The sequence below is a fragment of the Pavona decussata genome, unplaced genomic scaffold (assembly GCF_977016875.1).
Source record: "Pavona decussata unplaced genomic scaffold, jaPavDecu1.1 SCAFFOLD_47, whole genome shotgun sequence".
NCBI lineage: Eukaryota > Metazoa > Cnidaria > Anthozoa > Scleractinia > Agariciidae > Pavona > Pavona decussata.
In genome coordinates this window covers 459,858-487,514 of record NW_028145469.1, presented here as the reverse complement: position 1 = coordinate 487,514, position 27,657 = coordinate 459,858, and the positions used below count along the sequence as shown (strand labels likewise).

Here is a 27,657-nt window from a genome sequence, read left to right as displayed (position 1 = left end):
AGTTAATTAACCAAACTGAACATGGGACAAAATTGCCAAATATTACCAATGATATTGACGTTTTGAACATTAATTGTGATATAATAACTGATAGCCTCAGTGATGGACGATTCACAAATACACTGATAATGATACCCACTGACAATTTAACAAGGAGTTATCCCTTTACTTTTGAGCCAAAAAGAGCATTATTCAGTCCAGTTTCCAAATCAATTATTTCAGAAATGGGGATAACAGTGACTGACGCTTTGGGTCGGCCAATTGACTTGAATGGCATTGACTGGTTCATGAGCTTGATTCTCAGGTCTAGTTTAATATAATATATCAATATATGGTACGACAAAGTGAATTTAAGCCACGTTTTGACCCAGAATTGGGTCGTTGTGCGATGAAACATATCCACGGTGAAGGAATTATGGATGTTTTCAGATCAGTTGGATCAAAACTTTTCGGAAAAACAGCAAAAGAATTAGCTAAAAAAGGAGCCAAAACTGCAGCTGAAAAAGCAGTCACCAAAACTGGTGAGTTTGCTGGTAATAAAGCAGGTGATAAAATAATTCAATTATTGAGCAAAAAACAACCTTCCAAAACAAAATCAGTGACAATGAGCCAACCAAAAATGGAGCAGCCACTGACTGATTTTCAAATAGCTGAGAGAGTCAATAGGATGATATCCGGTGGAAAACTCAAAAGAAGGAGAAAATGAAAATAATGTAACATATCTGTATAAATGAAATCATTCAGAAATCCAAAATACATTGAGAGATATGAAGATGTCTTCTTCCAATTGGAGACACCATTGAATACTGGTAATCCAGGGAATAATAGGTCACAAAAGAAAGATGGTTATCGTTTTGTTGTTGACAACACAGGAGAAGTGACCCCATTTGATTGGTATAATGCAAGAATATCAGTTTGTTTCAAAGTCCAAACAATGCAGAATGCAAATATAGCAGCTGAAGACCATAATGGTATTGTTAATGGTTCACACAGTCTTATACATGATTTCGATGTAAGATTGAATGGTAAAATGGTATATGATTGTAATGATGCAAATCATTGTGTAAATATTAAGAATCTATTGGAATATAGTCCAGGATATGCTCAATCGACAGCAACAAATGAGTTTTTCTATCTGGATACAAACCGACACGCTGAAGAACGATCGGCTGAAGATAACTACAATAAAGGATTTGCTGTAAGAAAAGCACTTTTGGGTCTATCAGTGGTTGTCAATACAGAAATACCATTGAATCGATACTCATTCTTTGAAGCATTGATGGATGAGTTATTACCATCAACAAGATTGGAATTAAATTTGCAGATTGAATCTGATACTATTCTAATATGGCAAGCTGGAGCTGATTGTCGTGTAATTATTACCAGAATGGAGTTGATTGTACCAAGAATAACTTTCAATTCAGAGGGGCAATCACTGTATATGAGTCAGTTTTTGAAGCCACATAAATGGGTTTATTTGCGTGAAAATGTGGAAAGAAGCAACTCATCAACACAAAGAAGTGGTAATTTTCAGATAACAAGTGGTATTTCAAAGCCAAGACATGTGTTTGTTTTCATTATCAATGATGCAAATATTGGAGCACAAACAGCAAATCCATTTTTGTACAATACATTCAATGTAGCAAATGATATGAAAATGTCAAATTGTCATCTGACAGTTGGAAATGGCAATGAATATCCTGATGTTCATTATACACCGGAAGCTGAACCAACCAGAGTTTACAGAGATATTCTCAAATATGTGCATGCAAACAATGAGTACATTCAAGGAACTTTATTGAATGTCAACAATTTCAAAATAATATTTCCATTCTTGTATTTCGATTTAACAAAACAAAAAATGGATATCAAAGATGGTACCACAAAGTTGACATTTCATTATGAATTATCTGGTGCAACAAACGCTGCATATTCAGTTTATGCATTGACATTATATGAACAAGAAGCTGAGCTCATCCAGAAGGATGGTAAAATATTGTTTCGATAAATGGAATAAATTTTTAATGTAACGTTAGTTATATAAAAGATATGACAACTTATCATTCACATGGAGTAACACTATCAATTGGGCAAAAAGATAAACTAGCAAAAGCATTAAAAAACAATTCGGCAATAACAATAAGATTATCAAATTCTGAATTAACTGGACCGGATCAGCTGATGTTAACCAAAACACAAATAAATAGGCTGAAAAAGGCAATGCAAAACAAAACTGGAGCAGATATTAAAATAAGCAAAACACAGATACGAAAAGCTGTACAACAAGGAGGCAGTCTTTGATCATCATTATTCAAAATTGGCACAAAATTACTACCAATGGCAGCAAAAGCAGTTGGGCCATTAGCTACTGGAGCACTTTCTGGGCTTGCAAATGTTGGAGTCAATAAAATATTTGGTAGAGGACAAGCTGGTGGTTTCCTCATTCCTCAAAATAAAATTGATCAATTAATAAAATACAAAGATTGGCTCACTGAAGCACAAAAGAAGCAAATTGTCAATGCAATACATACTGGTGGTCAGATTGTAATTAAACCAACTAAGACACAATCAGGAGGTTTTTTGGGGACTTTACTGGCTTCAATTGGCATTCCAATGGTTTTGAATGCATTAATGGGTAAAGGGTTACAGGTGGATAGAAGTAGATCCAGAAGATCGGTCCCAGTTTTTGTTCCAAACACAACCAAAAAAGATGGTGGTTTGGTCCTACCAGTTAATTATAGGCCGCCTCCATTTTTCGGTACATGGGATCAATATGGCAAAGGTAAAAAAAAAACCAAAAAAGGAAAAGGTCTGTTGTTAGGCTAAAACAGTCCATTCAAGGGGATTCCATTAATCGGAGACATTCTGCGAAATTCATAAATAAACCACTCAGTAACTTTGAACTCATTGATTGGGTCGAAAAACTCAAAATAAAACACTTCAGAGGCATTTACAGCAGAGATAATCTACCACAAAAGATGAAAAAAGATGAAGTTGGTATCATTAACCTGGATTCACAGATTGGACCAGGTACACATTGGGTTGCGTATCGAAACGGAGACAAATATGTAGAATATTTTGATAGTTTTGGGTTAATTATGCCAAAAGAAATTATGCAATTCATGTCAACAAGTGGCAAACGATTAATGTATTCAGGTGATGAAATCCAGGAAAGAGATTCAGTATTATGTGGCTATTGGTGTTTGTATTATTTATTTGAGAGACAAAAGGGTACAAGTATATTGAAAACAATCCACAATGCACATTTTGACATGAACAATCAAAGTGTCAATCATAATTTTATAATCCAATATTTTAAAAAATTATCTAATTAATTTGTATAATGGTTGATATAAGATATTGTGAAGAGTGTGATGAATACACAGAATTTTCAGGAAAATTATGTTTATGGTGTACATTGGTAACAAATTCTGAGTCAGAGGATTATGAGACGGATTATGAGTCTGACTCTGATGATAATTAATCTAATATAGTGATATAAAATGGTCAAATCATATTGTGTTAAACAAAAGAAAGAAACTGAATGTGTTCAGCCTGCAGGTTACAAGCAAGCCAAAAATGGTCGGCTCATGTTCTTCTGTACATGTGCTGAATGTGGTATAACTAAAACCAAATTTGTTAAAAAACAGGGAAAGTAAATAGCCCGTTCGAAGGGGCGAGCATAATGGATACTTTAGCATCAACTGGTGCTGATATGTTAATTCAACATGCATTACCATGGATGGGAAAGAAAGCAGTTGAAATGGGTCGATATTATGGGTCTGAAGCACTTAGAAACCCTAAATTGCAGAAAAAAGCTATTGATTATGCTATCTCTAAAGCAACACCTTTTGTTCAAAAGACTGGATCAGAGATGTTTGATAAATTATCAACCAAAGTAGGGCCAAAAAGAAAGTACAAAACTGACCGAAAAGAACTTGATGGTGGTAATTTGAATACAATTTTGGAACAACTCGGTACACCAGGTAAGGTTGCGTCGAAGTCAATGGATGTTGTTGGAACATTAATTCCATCAACAAAGGAAGTCTTTGATAGATACAAATCCGGAGACATTGCCAAAAGTGCTTTCAGTACAGATACTGGCATATTGTCGAGTCAATTTTGGTCTGGCAAGGCTGGGAAAAAGACATTAGAAAAATACAAAGATTATCCTTGTGAAAGCATGGTCAAGATTGGAAGCAAATATCACAATACACCGAAATGCTCAAGTTATGATGCAATTGGTTGGCACCCACCAAATTGGGATGAGTATGAAAAGGGAATCAAAGGACGACCCAAAAGCGGTGGTTTAATTGATATACACAAAATGATTGGTAAGCTCCCAAAACCCAAAGCTGGTTGGGTATTACCTGGTCATAAATACACTGGTCCATACAATGATTTGGAGAATCAAGTAAAATATAACCCCAAAACAGGGCAAATATTGGAAATATACGATAAACCAACAGGCAAAACAGATGCAATAGCCATGCAACATGATGTTGATTATTCAGTCTGCAAAGATGACAAAAAATGTAAATTAAAAGCTGACAAAAAGATGGTAAAGTCATTGGATGCTGTTCCATATTCCGAACGACAATGGGGACATTGGTTGGCAAGAAATGCAATAAATACAAAACAGAAACTGGGTCTTGGAGTTCCAAAAAACGTCAAAAGCCGTCGAGTAAAGAGGAAAACGGGCAAGAAAAATTAGCTAATGAGCTGCATAAACCCATAAGACGTAACTTTACTCGGCGGCGTGTTATTGTAAATAATATTGATGAAATATGGGCTGCTGACCTTGTTGAAATGCAACAATTCAGTAAATGGAATAAAGGTAATAGGTATCTTCTCACGACTATAGATGTTTTAAGTAAATACGGTTGGATTGTTCCATTAAAAGATAAAAAAGGTGAGACTATAACTAAAGCATTTCAAAGCATATTCAAAGAGGGTCAAAAACCAAAGTATCTGTGGACTGATAAAGGCTCAGAGTTCTACAACAAACATTTCAAAGACTTGCTCAATAAACATAACATTACACTGTATTCGACTGAAAATGAAGAGAAGTCATCAGTTGTTGAGCGCTGGAATCGAACGATTAAAAATAAAATGTGGAAACGATTCACTGCTCAAGGCAATACAATGTATCTGGATATTTTGCCTAAAATATTGAAGCATTATAACAACACTAAACACAGTTCAATAAAAATGACACCGACAGAAGCATCCAAGAAAAAGAATGAAGGGACTGTTTACTTCAATCTATTTGGCAATTTAACACAATCGTCATCCCAAGCAAAATTTCAAGTTGGTGAAAAGGTTAGAATATCAAAGTATAAAAGAAAGCTGTTTGATCGAGGTTATACAGAAAACTGGTCAGAAGAGGTCTTCATTATCGATAAAATACAATACACGAATCCAATCACTTATAAACTGAAAGATCTCAATAATGAAGAGATTAAAGGGAGTTTTTATGAACCAGAATTATTGAAAGCCAAACAGGAGATATTCAGAATCGATAAAGTCATCAGGAGAGATTACAAGAGGAAACAAGCTTTGGTAAAGTGGAAAGGATACAATGATACCTTTAATTCTTGGATCCCAATCAAGGATTTAGTCGATTTGCAAAAATAAATAAGCTCATTCTATCATACAGTCACGGTTTCACGAATATTCGATAGCGAGTCGATTCAATAAAAAAATCTATTGTTGTGTGCAAGATAAATGATATTCTTACCTCAAAAAGCGTCTACAAACATCAGAACGATGAAAGTGGAGAAATAAATGTTCAAAAATCCCAAAACAGGAACCATAAACATGAAAACACAAGCTCTTCGCAAAATGGCGACAAAATGGCCGACACGTGTATTAACAAACTAGTGTCCAGTCCCCTTTGGGTTGTGTCATCGTGTACTTGATGATGTCATACATAAGGGACTTTCCCTATGAAATGAGTCATCAGATTTCTATTGTTTACAAGTCATATGACAGTCGTATGATTATCTCAACCAATCACAATCGTCACAATTTTGCTTCACAATTGTGAAATTTTTCAGTGAAACACATAGTCATTTGTGAAATTTTTCAGTGAAGTTGCGTGAATAAATTACAAACATTTGAAGTAAAGTTTACTCGAAAAGTTTATTTCAAATGTTATAAAGTGGCTAAAAACAGAACGGAGAAAAATTTAGGTTATGAAAAACCTAAATTTAGGTTTTTAGGTTTTTGACGTCTCCGTTGCAGGAGTTAGGTGTTGAATTCAAAGGCTGAAATAGTATTTTATGTAGTTATTGGGGTGAGATAATGTGTGGTTTATGGGGGTTTGGAAAAATATTCGATTTATAAGGATTTGTATGGGATTTTTTATCATTTTTTGAAACGTGAGTTGATACCCTCATATATCTAACTACTTCTCTATTGGTTTTTTCCGATATAAGAGCGATACCGCCAGGATGGTTGGGCAGTCATTTAACTCCACGTCACTATATACGTCTTTCTTTACTGTCTTCCCATTAAATATTTAAACTACACCCCTACTTTCTTACAATGATAAGTCTGCATGTCATTAAAACCCTCCCGATGTCCTAAAACTTACATATAATTAAGCCCCCTCCTACACCTTCATGGCATTGTATCTATTTGGAATTAATACATTAATAAAATTGGTCTAGTCATCTGTGAGATACTACTGTCACTAGACTGTTTGAAACAATGAGAAAATGAGTACTCCACGAGTTAAAAACTTTTACAGGTAGGATCGTAGCGAAGATGGAGCCAAAAGACGAAGGAAAATTTCAGAGTAACATCTTAGGGTCATAGATATGATTTTATACTGTGATTGTTAACTAAACTATCATTTCATTTACCCACAATGGACGGATGGTTACCAATCAATCTTGCTTTTTTTTTATGAAGCATGATATATAAATTAATGGGATAAAAGAAATCAAAGTTTATAATCTTTCCTTACCCTTGGGTTATAAGTACTGTTAATAATTGAAAATTGCACTGTCTTTGTATTTTCTTGATCGCATTTGAAGAAAACAATAGCCTTCCAATCTGGAGCATAGCTAAAAACAAATGAACACAAAAGTTCACACTCTACAGACTGTAGACTGAATGGAAGTAAAATATAGAGAGCGCACTGCCTAGCACTGAACCAAAGCATAGGCCAGTTCTAACCGTACCCTTACTCTGTCCATAACCATAAAATGTCTGAGTTTAATGAAAGCATAATCAAATGCTCCGGCTAGGTTTATGCAACCTCAACACTGAAATGTCTAAGTACGGTCTAGTGTTACAAGTTAGTTATCCTCTAAAATTCTCAAAATTAGGTCCAATGTAGCATATAGTGTAAGTACTCAGCATGAGTCTACATTTTAGACCTGGTCTGCATTTTTTTTCAAACCTGAATCACGTGCATGTCGCATTAAATACGTCAGTACATACTCTGTGTTGTTGTATTCCAGATGAGTTCCGCGGATCTCATGGAAAAAGCATCTTACTGAGCTATGTCTCCCGATGTTTTGATAGACTTCGGCCCCCTCTGTAGTCCACATACAAATCTGAAAAAAAAATTAAGCTCTGTGTAATACCTATAAGCAAAAGTGTTTGCGACATAAGGAATAAGGAATAAGATAACAAAAAATTGGCCTTGGGATGAAAGGGCTATGACGTAATTCCCCACTAAATTTAAGCCTATTAGCTTTGTCCTGCTTATTTTTCTTAATTTTTTTAATTTTTTTATGTTTTACTTCTTCATCTTGTTTTTCCACCTTTAAGAAAAAAATGTTCAAGTTTTTCTCTATAAAATCATGAATTGACCAAGCCGAACTTACGCAGCACCATATTTTCTATTTGTTAATGACAGCCGAGGTGGCTTCTCTTATAAGCCTGGTGGTTTCTTGAGGTCTCCTCGCCAAACACTTTCAACTGTTCCTCACCAAACATTTTCAGCAAACTCCTTCGGGAATAATATTTTCGGTTTCGTGTGCTTTAAAGGGTTTCACTCACGCACACAGCCGTACATTACTTGATAGAAACCACTAACTGTGTTTGGAAGGACCACTGCAACAAAATCAAGGCACTGGATCCCGTAGTAAAGGATCTAATGAGCCACAAATTGTTGAACAAATAAAACAAATAGGAGTAAGGCTGATCTCACCGTCAGGGAAATATATTTTCCAATATTTGGATAGGCACGGCCTCCCTTCTTCAGGGTACATTTTGAAATTTGAAAAAGCCATGAAGAAAAAATGGCTACCGTTGCAACGTAGAAAATAAAAACAAAGAGTCTGGACGTAACCACCAACTATCATATGCTATCTCAACTATCACCAACTATCATTCACTTTGACAATGTTCAAATTCGTAATGATAGTTGTTGATAGTTTTCCATTTGACCACGCGCATGATAGTTGATAATAGTTGATGATAGTTTTGACTACCATCATTGACTATCATGCGCCGTTTGACCAGGGCTGAATAATCTTGACACTGCACGTGTTCGCAACAAATATGGCAAGACAAACCATATACTTCACATTTAAGCATAAGTAGTTGTATTCTATATTGTATTTACTAAAATTAGCAATGTAAACAAAAATGGCCGTTAAATAAGTCTATGAATGAATTTTGCTGTCCAGTTTTGTGAATTCATATCGGAAAGAGTGGTTTGAACAGTATTGTTCCTTACGACTTATTTGTACAAACGCCTAACGTGAGGAAAACACGCAATCTTTTTCATTTTAAAATTCCGGGGCAAAACCGGGCCTCGTTTAATAAATAATTCATGAGGACTTGGCACAGTGATGACGACATTTTTGTCGTGGGCTGAAAGTCTTAATCATCGTGCACCTTTTGTGTCGTTTGTCTTACCAATGGTCTTCTCTGGAAAAAAATTCCAGAGAGCGTAGTTGGAGAGCTCCCTGACTCTCGAACGCTATCCTTCAAAAGACGGATACATTCACATCTTCTGAGAAAATGAAATTTAAGTTGTACTATGCCTCTGGACGTGAACCATTGATTGGCCCAAGAGGACGTATATAGCAGCGTTTCTATCAATGTAAATGACTTGGTTCTACCGTATGGACTATTGTTCATCATTCGCTTTAATTATAAAGGGAACCTTACCACTGCATCATCACCGTAACATTCTCCTTTCACCGGACTCTCTTCTTTTATGAATGGCTTGCATGGGTAATAGCCGTACATGTAATTATTTTCATCCGCGGGGGTAGTAAACCTGTAGGGTAAATACAACTTGAAATATGAAACAAAGAAAATGAATACCGGTCATTTCCATTTTCAGTATTCGTGACATTGGGATTGTTCGGGGGCCCGGGGGGGATACTCCCATATGAAAGGGGTGGGGATGCTTGTCAGAAATTTGAAATTAAACTGGTATAGGAGACCAATCTGGGCGTGACCCAAACTTTTTTTGACCCCGAAAAGAGACCAGTTTGAAACACAGACAAAAACATCATACACAAAAACATTATATTTCTTCGCGTGCAAAACTAAACGAGACCTCGGCTAAATAATATATATATTTAGCCAAGCCTAAAAGCGGAGCTCCAATTTTTTTTCATACAGACATAGCATTTAGAGAAATCTGCTTATCGTATGGACATAGTAACCTTAACAGTTCCTCATCCTTTCTGCAGTTATAAATATTTTTTGTGCATATGCAGCAAACTCCCCATCAACAATAACAATGCAATACAGAAAACACATTTATTATTTAAAGCTGATTTGTTGTAACAGAGGGCATTTTTTCTTAATTTTCCTTTCACCGAGCAAGGGTTGGCGATTGGTTGATCTTTGCGCTTGTAAGTAAGTAAGTAAGTAAGCAAAACCTTTATTTTGACACGATGAGTATTTAAGCTATGCAGCTTGTGGGGTCGTGTACCCCAATCTCGTCCCCAAAGCCCGCGCGCGTTTTTCAATGGGAATGAGATTGCTAGTACCTAGCCTCCCTCGTAGACGCTCTTTTGGCTCGTCACACAATCTTTCCTCGCCAACGAGCAGTGTTTATTGGGGAGAAAAGATTGCGTGACGAGCCAAAAGAGCGTCTACGAGGGAGGCTAGCTAGTACCCAGATTCTTAATTTAAAAATTTCTTTAACAAATATGGCGGCAAACTCGTTTTCAGAGCCTGCGTTACCCTTAAGCAGCGGAACGGGCGCTGGATAAGGGTAACGCGGGCTCTGGGAACGATTTTAGTTGTCTTTGCGATCTTTGCTTCGTTCTAGAGAGTTGGATAAAACAGGATTAAGATATCAGTGTTCAGACATCTTCCTGTATTGGGATGGTGGAAAAAAAAGAAAGGATCTATTTAAGCGTTGGTAAACTTTGCATGAGTTTTCAAGTTTAGAAGCGATCGAATTTTTCCTACGCCTCGTCTTATTTTTCCTGCGCAACTGTGTGGAAATGTTCCGTTCTTTGTACAGCAGATTTGTTGGGTTGAGGGAAAACTTTTAATGTGATAAATGTCAAAAGTAGAAGGGGTTTTACTGTGTCAGTGGAAGGCGAAAGGTCCGACAGCTCTGTCAATCAATGAGGTAAGATAACTTCAAATCTTTATGTATGCATACACACCTTTAAACTGTTCAATGTGGTTTGGAAGAGGGAGCAATTTTCTAAAAGAAATCTTTAATCAAGATAATATTAAAATTGCAAGCTAATACGGACAATAGTAGGCCAGTGTTGTTATATGAATTCATGTGGTCCACTAATACTAGGCAGCTGACTAGTACACCGGATTGAAAAACGAGTCATTATAAATTATAGGGATTTACAAAATATTTTAAATTTCATCATTTTCTAGTCAAATTGAGTGATTTGCTTTTGTTGATGTTTAGGTTCTGTTGAGGGAGATGCACATTGGAGATGTTTGAACACAGGAGAAATATTTCAAGTCAAATTAGCTCTATGTCATTTTTCTATTTTCTCACTGCACTTGTAGCTCATTAATTCAATACATGTAAATTAGATTGAAAAGTTCATTTTTAAAAATTTCTGTTATTCCCAGGTTGAAAGCTATTCTTGTACAGTTAAAGTTGTTTATTTTGGTTTTTTGTATAAACTCAAACTAAGTGCTCAGTTCCATGCAACTGATGTTGTCATTACAAGAGAGTCAAGATGTCTTTCTTGCTCTTAACTTAATCTAAGAATACAGTATAATATTTCCCATTTGTTTTGGTAGGGATAGAAAAACATGAACCTTTCATGACTTCCTGTCAATCACATTAGTTTCTTTGTTTTGAGAGTGCAAAGTGATAATGTTTTGTTCAGAGAAACCACAGCAGTAATTGGCTGCCTCTTATCAATCACTTCTGAATGCCATATATGAAAACTAGTAATTATCAAAACTGGATTTCAGAGTGCGTTTGATGACCTCAATCCTAGCCTAGGTTCTCTCCTTTGCCAATTTGGTGATGATGTCATCTGCCCCTGCAAAATCTACACGGGGTGCCAGATATGTGTCCCAATATCCTTTCATTCATGGCAATGAACTTTGGTTCTCCCATACAATCTCAACTCCAATTTGTGTAAGGGGTGTGTTCTTTCTATGTTGAATGCAATAAATGTCGTAAAACTAATTATTCAACAAGAAAAAAATGTTTTTTCAGTCCCTAGTCATCTGTACCTTTTTTAAATCAAGTTAGTAAATTGTTTGACATGGAATCAAATAACACTTGGCTGTAAATCCTCAACTGTCCCTGTAAAAATCTTTACCAAAAAGGCAGTTATGAAGAGCCAGTTATCCCCAGCAGTTTTTTCTACATTTTGCTACGTGAGAGTTAACTTGGAGTAAAGTTGAAAATAACACAGCAATTAAGAGATAATGAAATTTTGTGCTGTGTAGTGCTGATTATACAACTGAGAAATCAGAGAATTATCCTTGGGAGTGTAAATTTCTATGTGGGAGGAAACCACTTAAATTTTGCATTGCCCTAATGAGAAGATTAATTTTGGACCATCAGTGATCAAAATCATGGGGTCATGGGTTTTAATCCTGCCAAGGTCAGAGTTTTTCTTTACCTTTCATGGAATACATTTCCTTACTGAGGTAATACTGAGAAGAAAATTAAGTGGTTTCCTTACACCAAAAAATTTACACTGCAGATTTTATTCTCTCGTTTCTCAATTACGGAACAGGCCTTTCTTCAACCCATTAACCTTTTGTCCTTACAAGCAAAATCCCAACTGAAGAAGTCATTAGACTGCTAAACACTACACTGCTGCAGCCTCATCACTCCAGCTTATAGATAGCACCTCATCTGAGAAGTCCCATTCATTTTTACACAGCCAAATACCTACCATGTATCATTAATTTTAATAAGCATTCTCTAAAAAATATTCCTTAGTTTAATTTTCATCATCCTGTTTCTCTGAGAAAAAAAAAATAAAAGGAACAAGAGTGCCTAAAGAGAGTTGAGGGTGCATATACAAAAATAGTCCTCTTCTGAATTCACAAAATGATGTAAAACTAATACTTTGCTTGAAATATTGCAAATTAAAAGCATTTTATCACTTTATTCTCCAAAACAATCAGTGTATTAAACTATTTTTTATATAAAGAAAGATTTTACATAAGCCCTGGACAGTGTGTTTTTCCTTATGTTACTGAAAAACTTATACAAGACTATGTGATAAGGTGAAGAAAACTGTAGACTGCGAGCAGTCTCTTTCTTTTCCAAACTTCTGTAGCGCGCGATAGATCGAGCGAATGAGGAAGCCGCGACCCCTCCTCGTTCGCTTTTCTAATTTGCATAATTTTGCCGGCGCTTTTGCTTGTGTGATCTGAGGAAAAAAGGAGGACTGCTTGCAGGCTAAGAAAACTTTAGCACTGGTTACTGACGTCACAAAACCCATGAAAAGTAACAGTTATTGCTGGATAATCAAAAGTAAGTAAAAGAAAACAATTTACTTGGTATATTAACATTTGTATAATGTTATGTGACAATCACTGCAGTGGAAGTACCAATTTCTTTTTTAACTTCCTAGGGAAACTGAATTTTGTTCCGAAAATAGGAGGCAAAAAACTGACTGAAGCAAAGGCAAGAGAATGAACAACTATTTGTTCAAGGAATTGGGAGTGTTGAAAAATTGAGAGTTCAAATAACTGAGACTGCACTGTAAAAATAAATAACTGTACATGTATATTTCATAATTCATTACCCACTACCAAGTTTTAAATTTTTCTTTCAAAAAAAAGAGATGGCTGATAAGAAGTTTGACCTTTTGTCTGTAATCACAGTTATCAACAGAAGCCAGGGTCTGGTTGTATTAAACATGGCCTGAATATCAGCCATCTCCTCTCTAGATGATTGGTGAGAGATGAGAAACAGCTGATATTCAGGCTCTGTGAAAAAATATATATATATAACTAAAGGTAAGGTGACGTTTTGTCTTAAAGCATACAGGGAATGCCCCTTGTTCAGGATATTTTTGTAGCCTCTTTATCAATTGAATAGTTATAAGAATGATTGAGTGACAGTGCTGACTGTCGCTTATAAACACAGCTATTGTAGGCTCAGACATCCAGTGGCCAATCTCTATTGTACACACCAAGCTAGAGCAATAGCCCTGCCTAGCCGACTAATTAAAATCTTTACTGCTGAAGAAAAATTTTATATGCTCAGCGAGTGCCCATTTAATTTGGTTCCTGCCATCATAAACATTTATCATAAGGTAAGAAATTTAATACACAACTGGATCTATTCCTTGATGAGGAAAGTGCACAGAAACTTTCACACAAGAATGCATAATTTACAAGTTTATGAACTGCCTCAACAAGAACTTCCATTAACAAAGTGATTCATGGGCCATACTGTGTTTTCAGCATATCTGTCATGATCTGTGAAGGTAAATAGGATTACATCAATTTGTTTTTTGTTACAACCAAAACACAACATCTAAACCTACCAGTAAAGGTAACACCCTCTGTGCATGGCTTTTGTGCCCAGGCAGTGGCAAATCTTAAAACACTTCTGAGTGAGGGTTCATAATTTATCCAGATGGGGGCCCATGATGATTTTTAAATTTTTCCCTTTCACGTTTTGGATAATGCTATTGTTTGACGAGGTCAGGTTCTGAGATGCCGAATTGTCCAGAATTTGCAAGTCTGATTACCGCATCAGGATTCATTTACATGGAAGCAGTGGCCAGGGGGAAACTAGCTGGGAAGGACTAATTCTGCAGTCGGCCAAGATGCCATTATCGATGGCAGTTCTATAAAATGGAATATTTTCAAAGATTTCATGACAAATCAGACGAAGAAATTTAGAAGATGACTGTGACTAGCTCACTATGAAATTGCGAAGATAAAGAACGGAACGAAATGCGTCGAGGGCTGCTCATGACATGGCATTGCACATTGACAATGCACCTGTTGTCAGATTACATAAGGGCTTTTGTAACAGAGAGGGAGAAGGAGGCGGGTTTTTTTTTCAACAGGACCCAGCAAATCACGATTACATGAAGGCATCTGAAAGTTCAAAAAAACATGTACCCGGCTATAATTATTTTGCTAATATTTGTGGCTAGAGTTATACATGGAATTTGTCAAAGACACCTGCAACGTTAAGAAAGAGCAGCCGTGCGCTTCATGTCAAATGGTTGGCTGGCTTCATGATGGGCAGAATTCCATGCTCTTTCACGGATAAAGAGAAATCAAGGTGCAAATTAAGATGTCTTTGAATCTCCGTCAACTTCTTTAGATGGAACAGCATGACCAATACTGTTAATGACTTTATGCCTTATTCCTTCAATGAAGGAAAGCTGAACACAGCAAAAGAAATTGCAGTCTTTTCTTCCACTTTTGTGGTTTCTGAAGAGCTAGTTAAAGTATACCTAGACCATTCAAAACATCTCCATTTTTCCAAAGATTTGCGAAGTCACGCAACCTTCAAGAAGCGATGAAACCGAGAACTAGGATAACAGTTGGGAAGAGTTACTACCATCTGGAGGGTTAGAATCTCTTTATGTTTTTGAACTTGACACTCAGTTGAAAAACACTCCCTTCCATACGAGAAAAAATTGAAAAATGAAAAGATTGTGCTAATAACTAGTCATCTACGAGAGGCAAAGGGGACAGACATTAGCGACAATAAAAGTGCCAGGCCAATGTCTTTTACAAGCTAACAAACCCACATCTGATGATAATGATAAAAAAGATGGAGACGACACTGTTGTTGTGGGTGCAACATGGTGCAGTGAAACTGAGGGGATGCTGAGTGAGAGTTAGAATGATCATAGCAAGTGTAAACTTTTACCCTTGCTGGTGAAAATAAAAGTGCAGCACTAAAAGTGGACACGCTTTGCATTCAATTGGTAAATCGCATAACCCTAAATAGTATAGAAAAGTGCTTAGACCTTAATAATATTGTTAATGTTGCTTAACTGGAAGGGGTATTTTGCAGAACGCTGAATGCCGATTGTCGCATATTACGCCACCTATAAGAGTTTAGCATTAAGCAACGAACAAAGTTATCAAGGTCTAAGCACTTTTCTTTTCTGTTTAGGGCTAAGCACTGATTATACAGACGGTTAGCTTTAAATTATTTGTTGTTATGGCAGCCATTGCATAAAAGGACTTCTATGGATTCAGCGTTTGGCGTTCTGCAAAATACCCCTGCCGCTTAAAAATTAAACCCTAATTCTACTCGAATAAAAATGCTATCTGTCATTAAGGTAGTAAGGTATCCTCTTGAACCCCCAAAAACCCGTTTTAGCAGAGCTGACATTCTAAGCTACATGTACATGGATGTGAGTGGGGGTCCAGAAAAATATCAAAATATTATGTACACAGTAGGTAAAATTCAGGGCTGGATCGGCTATTTATCGAGTTTTGATAGTTTTCTTCACGTCAAAGTATTTTTCTGTTATTATTATTATTATTATTCTTTTTAGTTTTAAAGATGATCGAGGCAAATTGTCACTGTCACTGTCACAGAGAAAAAGGCTACACTAACCAAGAAACAGACTTCAAATATACATGTATCCTGGAGTAACAAATGGAAAAAAAATTGATAATTCATAGCAATCAGAACCGAAATAAACTAAACAAGGATCTTCAAACATTTGCACAAAAGAGCGAACAAACATAAAATTTTGCGTACACTGGATGTTTTGATGAAAATAAGGTCACACTATCGACTATTTTTATATTCGCTTTTAACGTTCTTTGAAAAGACATATTCTATCCTTTTAAGTAATTGTGTTTGTTCTCTGTGAAGATTGTCAGAACTAAATGCAAAAATTATAAATATATGCAAGAAAAACGTGTCATTAGTTTATGCTAACAATACAGTGTTGGGAGGCGTTTGTTTGAGTGACTATTTAACCTGCGAATCAAATTTTCTTAAATGAAACAAAAAGGAATGAGATTAGAAAATAAAACTCCAAATGAAATAACGAACATGGACCAAAAAAATGAGTTAACAGTAGTTAACCAAGTTGCAGTGTCAACAGTGCAAGAAAAACAATATCTTGCAAAACAGCAAACTTAAAGTTTTGCCAACAAAATCACAAAAAATAAAATACTCGCCTCTTTGGGGATCGATAACAAGTCCTTTTATTCCATTGCTGATGTTTCGTTCGGTTTACAACGTTAAGTAGGCGAAAAGTTTCACTTCGTTGCGTCGGATCAGAGTCAAATGATTTCTCTTCGGCCGCTGTTATCCCGCCTCTAAAAGAGTCCATTTGTTTCTCCCGCCGCTAGTCGTCCTGCTGTTATTCCCGCTGTTGGAAGGTAAAATTGGAGGAGATTAGAAAATAAAACTCCAACAGAAAAAAATAGACATGGCCCGAAAAAAATGACCTCAAAAGACTGCTCTAAAGTTATTAAGTTAACTGCGTGTCAACAGTGCGAGAAATCAACGTCTTGCAAACCAGCAAAGATTTGTCAACAAAATCACATGGATATATTCGCCTGTTTTGAAAATAACCAGTCCTTTTATTCCACGGCTGATTTTTTCGTTCGAGTTACAACAATAAGTGAGCGAAACGTTCCGCTTCAAGAGGAAAAATCCAACGATTCGTTGCGCCAGATCAGAGTAAAATGAGTTCACTTCAAGATCCGGTTGCTGTTTATGCCACCTCTCCCGCCGGCCGCGAGTCGTATTTATACTCTTTCTCCCGCTTTTGGAAGGGAAAATTTGCAGGAGATTAGAAAATAAAACTTAAACGGAAATAATGAACATGGACCGAAAAAAGTGAGCTCAAAAGACTCCTGTAAAGTTAGCAGTATTTAGCTTATTAAACGCCGTGTCAACACTGCAAAACAACAGGTTCTTTCAAGACAGCAAACAAGCGAAGTTTTTTCAACAAATCACATGAATATACTCGCCTCTTCTGAGAATAACCAGTCCTTTTATTCCAATTCCTGATTTTCCGTTCGTTTTACAACATCAAGTGAGCGACACGTTTCACTTCAAGAGAAAAAATTCAACGACCCGTCGCGCCGGGTCGGAGATAAGATGGTTTCACTTCAAAATTCTGATGATGTGCAAGTCGATTTGTTTCTCCCGCCGCTAGTCGTCTTGCTGTTTCTCCCGCTGTCGGTTACATAACTTGACTTTGTATTTTGTTGTCTTCAAAATGTTGTTGTGTTTTTCTTTAAAGCAACTTCCCGCTAAATAAACAAGGGTCGCAGCACGATCGCAGCACAGCTTCACGCAACCTGAGTTGTCCTGTGGTACTTCAATTGCGGTTGTTTTGCCCGAAAGTCTACTCGCCCGAAAGCGTTTCGGGCGAACTTGCGTCGATTCGCACGACGAAATACAACATGCTAAAATACACCGTATTCAATATGGAATTCATAATTAGTTCTAAGTTTTCACTTCGCGGTAAAATTTCCCGCTGACAAAAGTAAATCAATTCAATAATATTTGTTACAAATCGACATGCCAGCTATTTGTCTTGAGATCATAATCAATCATCTTGTAGGTAAATCCCTAACATCTTGGAGAAACTCGGCACCTCTACGTAAGGATCTCTTTTAGTTTGTTTGTACAATGTTTACTGATTGTATCTCCGCTCGTTTTATAGTGTAGGTCTTATGTAAGTTTTCCATTTTATTATTTTAAACATCGCACGAATCGACGTGAGTCCATGCAATACAACGTCGGTCGAATCAACTTTCGGGCGAAACGACCGCTGCCTACGGACGGACGGACGGTCGTACGGATGGACAAAGGTGACGTCATAACCAAACCAAAATTTCTCGCGTTCACGGGTTACCAAATTCTGTTAGCTATGGGGCTCCGCTACGCGCGCCCCGAAGGCGCGCGCGGAGCTCCGCTATAATGGCGTTTTTCCCACAAGACACTGAGACCAAAATCTTAAACTTACACCCCTAAACGAGACGACGAGCATCCCTGCCCCTTTCACATGAGAATTCCTTCTCTCTCTCCCGGGTTCAGGGGCCCTCGATGAGGCGTTTGTTACGTTGAAATGGCTACACAACATCCGTTATTTTGGGTTATTAAATAACTATATTTCTAATGAACGATTGTTATTTCTCATCTGTTGTAATTTAGACTTCTTGTTTTATGTATTGTGCATTCCCCAACCTTTATTTCCATATTTTGGGTAGCTCATATAAGCCCCAGAATCTTAATCTAATCCAAATCTTCCATAATCATCAAGGAAAGCACATGTGAGGTTCCAATTTATTTTAACAAAGAAGCTTACGTAATGTTCGATTTTGAATTTCTTACCATTGAACAAATTTGGAATTCTATCAACAGCAATAACAATGCTTTTGACGTGGGTCTGTTAACTAGCGAAGCTTTTTGGAGCGCGCAAATCTGTGCCCTCCACCCTATGGTCCTAACAAGTGGTCAGAGTTAGCCGCTTATTGCCATTTTTGCCCTTTCTTAATGTCTTATCTTGTATTTGGGCGAACGAATGTGTGAGCGGACACATCCTCACTACAACACTATGCTTCGCTCGCATTTCCACAAGCTAAAAACGGCAATACTTACCTCTGCCCATCACACTGATAGAAAACCAGTAAAAAATAACCGAATTTAAACAGCCGTTGAGCAACAATTACCTAATCCAAAGCATATTAGGTATGTCTTGAAAAAACTGTCTCCTTGCTCTCTGCATGAAATACAATTCCATGGCATTGCTACTTAAAGGGACACAGTCACCTTTGTGACCGCGCTGACCTGGACGCTAGTTTTTGTCAATTTTGAAAAGCGTCCACCTCAACCCGAAATCAAAAGTACGCGTCGGCATCTAGAAATCCGCTGCAATCTTCCCAGTGTTTTACTGGATTTTCAATCTTTTATTGGAAACCTGTTTCTGAGTATGCTTTGGCTCATCCTATGATATTATTTTATCATATTTGGTTAAAAACAGTATGGATCGCGTCTCCAACGGAACATGAAAAGAAGAGGTGGGAAACGTGAAGGCGCCGGGCGGAAGAAATCGCCTGCGTTGACTAAAATAACGAGAGAAATCAATCAAAAACATTGGAGAACAAATCACTATTATATATATGTGGAAAATTACATTTTATCAACCTGGCGAAAGATTCGTGCGGTGGGAATCTTCGTAAACGATTCGAACTACGCGTCATGGCTGCTTGGTTTGGAGCTCAGACGAAGACAAGCTTCGGTACACAGTCGATTATCTCCTCGATAAGGAAAACCTCCAGTAGAACCTTGTTTTCTACGGGGCGAGCAAGCGTTCTAGCAACGACATGGCTTTGGTTCCGAAATTTAGATAACCGAGAAGTTGTAAAAACGAAATTATAAAAGCAAAATATATGATTGAAAGCAGAAATAAAGCTTACCGGTAGTTTCGCTACAAAGTCGTTTCGCTACACTGCAGCTCAGTCGATTCGCTACGTTTTAAAATTGACATATTGTCTAATATTTGAACTCAATTTGCTTCTCATGTAAACACTGTGAAACGTAGAAACAGCTAAGATAATTTTTCACACGACCGGATACCGAAATAAATAATTAAATGATTCTTCGGCTTCAGAGGTATTCGTTGACGTTTGACTTTCCCTGGACAAGTCCATCAGTAAATTCTCCATGGTATCAAGAAAATGAGTGTTCTAAAATGACATTAGGTCTATAATCGCTATAATAATTTTGACTGGCAAATACTTCGACTCGACAAGGTTTGTTTAGATTTTTCAAAGGATGCGCTTCTCAGCGCGAGACTTGTGGTGAAGTGTGATATGCAAATCAGCTAAGAAATGGTATCTAATGCGCATGTGCACCAGGTGACTGTGTCCCTTTAATCAATCTGAATCATTTTATAGGGTTTCTCTAATGGTTCGTTGATACTCATTCTTATAACTGGGTGAGGAGAGACAATAAGAAGAACCCAAGAGAAGGACTGTTTTCAGAGGAAAACAGGGGATGGTACATCGACTTTCCATTTCTCAACTCGAGGCGCTAATCACCTTACCACTGCGCTTCCCCTCATGGCCAAGAAAAGATAACAAAGCATCTTACTAATTCCAGTATAATAATGACAAATTTATCTGCAGCAGCTCCTGTCAAGAAGATGAAAACTACTTCTCACTGCAGGATCAGTGAGAACATAGTACAGAAGAAACAGCAACAGTCATTGTTATTTCCTCTTCCATAGTTCTGATTGTTTAACCTGGAAAACCTTAACGAACTTTCCTAATAAAGGCAAAGAACACTTGGATAGGTGATCAAAATTCCAAGTGAATCCCACGAATAAGAATTCAAATTAAAATATAACAGGATGAAACACATTTCTTGAAGGGCTAATTAAGCTATGTATATAAGTGTTGTACAAACCCATTTCTTTGTTTGAGCGGATTCAGGTTTATAACCTTCCCTCCTTCACAGCGAACAATGCAGTTATCATCAGTCTGTGAGTTGTTCTGGTGTGTCTTGTTCGAACTGGCTACTTGGCGATTAAAAGACGCAGACAGTAATTCCACGAACACAAAAAGCCTCAGCATGGTCATGATCATGATCATGGTGCTGCGATCAAAAACAGCAGGTTAACACATTTGGCATTGAGCAATTAATTAGGTTGTATAATCTTATTTGTCATGAAAGCGCATGTCTTAGTAGTACAATTATTAGGGATCATATAATTATTACGATATAATTATTACGATTCTGTACTTTATTTATTTATTTATTTATTTATTTATTTATTTATTTATTTATTTATTTATTTATTTATTTATTTAACCTTACGTATACGTGCACTGTATATTCTTGACCCTTAGATATAAAGCTCACAGTAAATTCACGTAATGCCATATCCTAAAAGTCACATGATACATAGCTTCCATATTGCTGTAAAAGCACACAGCATATTTAACAACGCTGTAAAAGGAACTGTGATCATAATCTCGGCAAACCGAAAGCAGAAGTCTGGTCACTTGTTGATATAGACAACAAGTGCACGTAAACTCCGCGCAGATATTCAGTGTTACCTGTCGTTATGTACTGCTATTTTTTTTTTGTTCACATACCCATACTCACTTTGGCGTAGCACATCTCTTTTTTCCATGTTGTTAGTTCTTGTTGTTGGTACAATGGTTGAACGTTTTAATTTGCCAAAAATTTAAATACAACGCATAGATTGCTGCTTCACGATAACCTGCGCAAATTCTTCTGTCGGTTACTCGTAGTCAGTAATTACGCGGGATGCCCTGAGGGGGCATACCGTGTCTAAAAACGGGTCGATTTCTTTTTACGCGGTACAGGCGAATAATCCAGGGATAGTTCACGGTTCCAACTCGTCTTTATTACTGTTATTTCGAATTGCGATTACGGTTGCTAAAAGCGAAACAAATACAAATTACTAAGGAATACAAATGACGGCTATGAAACGACGAAAATACAGGAAACGGAAAGAAACTGAGCGAAAATACTTACAAATGTTGTGTGGCTAGAAAGTTGAACGGAAAAAATGTACGATGGCGAACAAGAGTTGAACGAAGAAAAACTGCAACGATGATGCCGTGAACGCTGAAGCGAAATGAATTAGAATGAAATGAATGAAACTTACAAAATGATCTAAGAACAAAGAAAATTATGCGGAGAAATTTAACAGAAAGAATAGCGATATCTGAAAAGAATGCGAAAGGAATGTGCAACCTTACAAAGAATTAAATGCTAAACATAACAACGTGGAATGCGGCTGTAACATCTGGCTCCCCTAAGAGTTAGGAAAAACTCTTATGTCCTTAATTCTTAATTAAGCATTAAAGTTCATTGAACATCTCTAAATCTTCATGGCTCCTCTGGCTGGGATATACCCTGGTCTTCAGTTTTCTTCATTCTCAAGTATTAGCACGAGCTTCTGAATTGGCCTCTCCAACGTTGTGGTTGCCGTTGCAACCTTCACCGATCGGACCTGTCCCTTTGAATCTGGGCGTGAGTCGACAACTCGAGCCATATTCCATTGCTTTCTTGGCACTCTATCATCGGCGATCAATACAAGGTCCCCTCTTTGAAGGCCTCTCCTCGGATTGTTCCATTTTACTCTCTCTTGTAGGGTCTGGACGTACTCCTTTCTCCATCTCGACCAAAAGACGTTGGACAAATATTGAACCCGTTTCCATCTTCGACGGAGATAAACGTCAGCCTTCTGAAAGTTACCCGGGGGCGGCATTACGATCTTTGATTTCATCGTCAATAAGTGACTCGGCGTTAAGGGGTCCAAATCCCCGGGATCACTTGACGGGACGGTAAGCGGACGGCTGTTGATGATGCATTCTACCTCGGTCATCAAGGTTCTAAGAGACTCATCATCAAGGGCGTGACCGTATTCTCGCATCAGCGCAGACAAGATGGATCGAACAGATCGTATCTGCCGTTCCCATACGCCACCCATATGAGACGCAGCTGGCGGATTCCTTTTCCATTTGATAACCCAATCAGAATTGAAGTCTTTACTGAGGCGTCTTTGGATGTCATCATGGTCCATCTCCTCTAGGGCTTTCTTAAGCTCTGTCTGAGCTCCCACAATGTTGGTTCCCTGGTCTGATCTGATCTCGCGCACTGGCCCTCTCCTTGCTATGAACCTTCGTAGTGCGTTCATGAAGGAATCTGTTTCTAGCGAGTCTGCTGTTTCGATGTGCACTCCTCTGCTGGCTAAGCAAGTAAATAGTACCCCATAACGTTTGACTTCTTTCCTGCCTTGCTTTATTTGAAAGGGACCAAACAGATCGACACCACAATAGGTGAAGGGAGGGGCAGCTGTTATCCTCTCCTCCGGCAGATCAGCCATCTTCTGTTCACCGGTTGCTCCTCGAAGGCGACGACACACAACACACCTAGAAATGAGATGTCTGACAGCAGAATTCGCGCTAACTATCCAATATCGGCTTCTAAGCTCGTTCAACGTTATGCCTCTGCCAGCATGAGCGACTTTCTTATGAGCGTCGCGAATGATAAGCTCGACGATGAAACTCTTCTTAGGGAGGATAACCTGATGCTTAAAGTTTGCCTCGAACTCCAGTGAATTACCCAGTCTACCACCAACGCGGATGAGTCCATCCTTGTCTAGAAAGGGATCGAGGCGGAACAGGGTACTTGATTTCCTAATTTCAGACTTCTTCGCTTTCGCGAATTGGCGATCGTCCTTGGGGTATGCTCTTTGAATCTTCTGCAAGGCTCCTATTTCCTTAGGAAACGCTCTGCTCTGTATAAGTTTAAGAATGGTCTTCTCAGCTCTATCCAATTCTTCTACCCTCAGAGGCACGACTTCAACCTCTGTGGCGCTTCCACCTCTCCTTGTACCATCGTCAGTAATACCTTGCTTGGGCTTGAGACGGAGTATCCAAGCAATAGATTTCTTCAGACGGTGCCATTCGGAAAACCGGTTAAGCCTCGTCAGAAAATCTTCGCTCTCATTGACGTCCATGCTGTGTACCGAGATCCTTTTAACTTCAGGGTCGTCTACAGGGATATCGTCTAGGTCTGCAGGGACTTGAGGCCACTCACTCTCAGGTAGTCGTAAGAAGTTCGGTCCTGTAATCCAACGACACTGCGGGGATAATTCTTGACCGTCAAGACCACGGGAAGCGTCATCTGCTGGATTCCTTTTGGACTCAACGTACCTCCACTGGTAGGGGTTTGTCGCGTCTCGTATAGTCTGAACACGGTTAGGGACAAAGACTTGAAAACGCTTCTTTTCGTTGCATATGTACTTTAGTACAGTTGTGCTGTCTGTCCAGAAGTGCCTGCTATTAACAGGTTCGTCTAGCTCTCTGGCGATCATCTCTACCACACGTACCGATACAGTGGCTGCGGTTAACTCTAAACGAGGGATAGTCATAGTCTTCACGAGAGCAACTCGAGCCTTCCCTATGAGGAATGCGCAATGGACGTCACCACTCTCGTTCTCCATTCTAAGCTAGGATAGTTGACCATAACCAGTCGAACTTGCGTCATAGAAGCTGTGGATCTGTCTCGACACGACGACGCCAAAGTTATTGGGCTTCAGACATCGTTCCATAGAGAAACGCTCAAGTGCAGGCAACTGGCCTCTCCACCTTTCCCAACGTACGCGGAACTCCTCGCAAATCTCGTCGTCCCATCCTAGCTTCGTTCGGCACAGATCCTGCAATATATTCTTCGCGACTAACAGGAAGGGCGCAGCTATACCCAGGGGGTCGTAGACGGAAGATATGATTGATACTATACCCTTCCTTGTTAGCGGTTGGTCTTTGATGACAATTCTGAAACCGAACATGTCCGATTCGATTGCCCACTGGACACCAAGAGCTCTCTCCACTGGATAATAATCACTCCCTAATTCTAACAATCTAACTTCTGGGGCGCGCACTTCTTGCGGGATACTTTCGAGAACATTCTTGTTGTTGCTAACGAACTTGGCTAAATTAAACCCTCCAAGGGCGCAAGCATGGCGTACGTCACATATCCTTTCGATAGCGGTATCTTCTTTTCCTTCGGAGCGCAGACAGTCGTCAACGTAAAAGTTCTTTCGCAGAACATCTGCGGCCTCTGTTCCAACAATCTTTTCTGCGTCATCTGCGGCTTTCTTCAGCGCGAAATTTGAGCAACTTGGTGACGACACTGCGCCGAACAAATGGACATTCATTTGATATTCTTCAAGGTCTTGTGTTAGGTCTCCATCAGGCCACCAAAGGAAGCGAAGGAAGTCTCGCTGGCCTTCTGGTACGCGGACTTGATGAAACATTGCATCAATGTTCCCCATAAACGCAATAGGCTCTTCGCGAAATCTTGTAAGGACACCAACAAGTCGATTCGTCAGGTCAGGCCCTTGTAGCAACTTGTCGTTGAGCGATGTTCCTCCAAATCTTGCGATACAGTCGAACACCACCCTTATCTTGTTCGGCTTCTTGGCATGGTAGACGCCATGATGGGGTATGTATCAGACTTGGCCCGTCTTTGCAGGGATAAGATGAGACGGTACCTTCCGAGCAAATCCCTTGGCAATGATGCTGCTCATAAAGTTAACATAGTCCTTGTAAAACTTCTCATTCTTAATAAGCTTCTTTCTTAACCATAGTGCTCTTTGAAGAACTTGACCTCTATTGTCAGGAAACCATTGGCTGTCATCGCGGAAAGGAAGGGCAATTTCATAATGATGATCTTCCTCGTGACGAACTCCCTGGCTAACTATCTTCAGAAACGTCATGTCTTCTCGTGAATATTCTTGCTCCTTATCTTCCGTTCGTTCACTGAAGTCCAGTTCGAGCATCTTATTGAGTGCTTGTGGAGTGACGATCTCCTTAACTCTGCTCTCTACCATGAAGTGGTGGTCGAGGTGTCTGCCTGAACCAACTTCCGTAACAGCAACTCTATGGCAATTGACATTTGAATGTTCTGTGTCGCACATGTACAGAGGGCCCACTATTGCCCATCCAGCAAACGTCCTGATTGCGAAGGGACCACCATCTTCACCAGCTAATACGTCTATGGGTTCGAGAGCTTTTGGGCAGTTTGAGCCAATCAGAAGACCAATCCTGACGTTCGGTAACTGCGCAGGCAGCTCGCTGGCTATGTTTCTGAGATGTTTCCAACGATGGGCAAGTTCAGGCGTAGGCACATTTGGGGGTGTGCAGAGGTTCTCTTTAGTGAATATCTTCGGTAGCTGTATGGGATTCTTGCCCTTTAAGTCCGTGACGATTAATCCATTCAGGACCTTAGAGTCGTGCAACTTCGCACCATTGACAGTCTTCACCATGAGCTGTGTATTCACGCCATTCACCCCCAAGGTGGTCGCGATGTCGTCAGTAACGAACGAACCGGTACTACAGGTGTCAAGCATGGCGTAAGTGAGGACTTCACTTTCAGCAGATTTCAGCCTAACGGGAATGACAGGAACGGCGGCTACTGAGTCTTTGGTGCCTACAACATGGCAGAGGGTTTCTCTCACCTCCGTTTGAGCATTTAAAACCTTCTCCTTTGGTTGCGGAGGAGTAGAGGTAGCCTGTTTGGAAGCCTCCTGATTGAGGGCGAGGCTATCATCATGTAGACCCGTTGGATGTCGACGTGAGCAGCTCTTACAGGTCCTTCGCTGGGCGCAACCGCTGGATCTATGTCCAGGACTGCAGTAGGCAAAGCAGAGTGATTTCATCTTTAGGAAGTCTTTCCTTTGTGACAAGGATTTCTTCAAGTAGTCTAGACAGTCGTCCAAGTCATGGTCCTTGTTGCACAACTTACAGAGGCTAATGGGAGTGCGTGAGCCTGATTGTTGGTCAGCGGTCACATCTGTCGCGTGACTGGAGGCGAGATGTGAAGTAACATTATGGCTCCCAGGCGTCTTAGACCTGCCAAAGCTTTTACCTCTGCCTTTGCTGGAACGATCAGGTCGATCAAAGGTGCCATCCAAACGACGAAGCGCTTCACGGGAAAAGACTGGGTCGGTCGCAATTCCTGCTTCTGCATTAACGAAGTTCACGAAGTCGGCAAAGGAAGAGATTACTCCACTCACCACTCTCCTTTTATTTGCTTCTCGACGCCATCGGTCTTGAAGCGTAAATCGAAGCTTGGTTACCATGCTTTGCAAATTGTGAGGATGATTTAGAATAGACAGATAGTTTAGAGTTGCCATCGCCCTCCGGCACTGACTTAGGAAGATGGAGAATCTGTCTAATGCCAACTCGTCTCCTGGTCGGATGCAGGGCCACTCGTTAATTCTCTTGAGATAGGCGTTGGATATCTTGTATGGGTCCCCATACTTTTCGTTAAGGAGCTTTTTAGCCTCTAGGTATCCACTGTGTCGATCAAGGTGGAGACATCCCTTGATTAGGTCCTTGGGTTCTCCCTGTAAATACTGCTCTAAGTATTGCAGACGTACATCATTCGCGCTGACCTTAGCCTCTACTTGCGATTCAAAACTTCTTATAAGGTAAAGTACTCCAAAGGATCGCCACTAAACTTGGTCAGTGTAAGAGAAGGCAGTAAACTCTGTTGTTGTTGCTCCACTAGTAATTCTGTTAATCTGTTCTGTTGTCGAAGGACTTCACAGAACTGCTTAGTGCTTTGATGTGCGTAGGCCATGTATCGAGGTTCACTCGCGAAAGGTTCTTGTTTCGGTTGTCCTAATGGCTCTGTATCTTGCTTCGTTTCCGCGACGTGAAACTCAGGTGCAAAAGGATTCAGATTTGGATGCTGCATTGGCTTAGGAGGAG

At 39.1% G+C, this 27,657-nt stretch overlaps 2 protein-coding genes and 1 pseudogene across 2 annotated transcripts in view; all 3 read right to left on the bottom strand.

Moving 5' to 3' along the window:
• LOC146482091 (P2X purinoceptor 7-like) overlaps positions 1 to 27,657 on the bottom strand; it is a 431,550-nt pseudogene that overhangs the window by 83,459 nt on the left and 320,434 nt on the right.
• Positions 1 to 27,657, bottom strand: part of LOC146482118 (uncharacterized) — a 64,661-nt gene that overhangs the window by 32,618 nt on the left and 4,386 nt on the right. Inside the window, exons 2-5 of the mRNA XM_085107398.1 lie at positions 20,807 to 20,995; positions 9,136 to 9,247; positions 7,453 to 7,568; positions 6,974 to 7,073 (exon numbers count right to left, since the gene is read on the bottom strand). Of these exons, the coding sequence (XP_084963524.1) occupies positions 6,974 to 7,073; positions 7,453 to 7,568; positions 9,136 to 9,247; positions 20,807 to 20,991 (513 nt within the window). The 5' untranslated portion in view covers positions 20,992 to 20,995. The remainder of the gene's footprint in view (positions 1 to 6,973; positions 7,074 to 7,452; positions 7,569 to 9,135; positions 9,248 to 20,806; positions 20,996 to 27,657) is intronic.
• Positions 21,783 to 26,292, bottom strand: LOC146482119 (uncharacterized). The gene is made up of 2 exons (XM_085107336.1): positions 25,434 to 26,292; positions 21,783 to 21,805 (listed from the first exon to the last, which is right to left on the bottom strand). The coding sequence occupies exons 1-2, from the start codon at positions 26,289 to 26,291 to the stop codon at positions 21,797 to 21,799; spliced, it is 867 nt and encodes a 288-aa protein (XP_084963462.1). The 5' UTR covers position 26,292; the 3' UTR covers positions 21,783 to 21,796.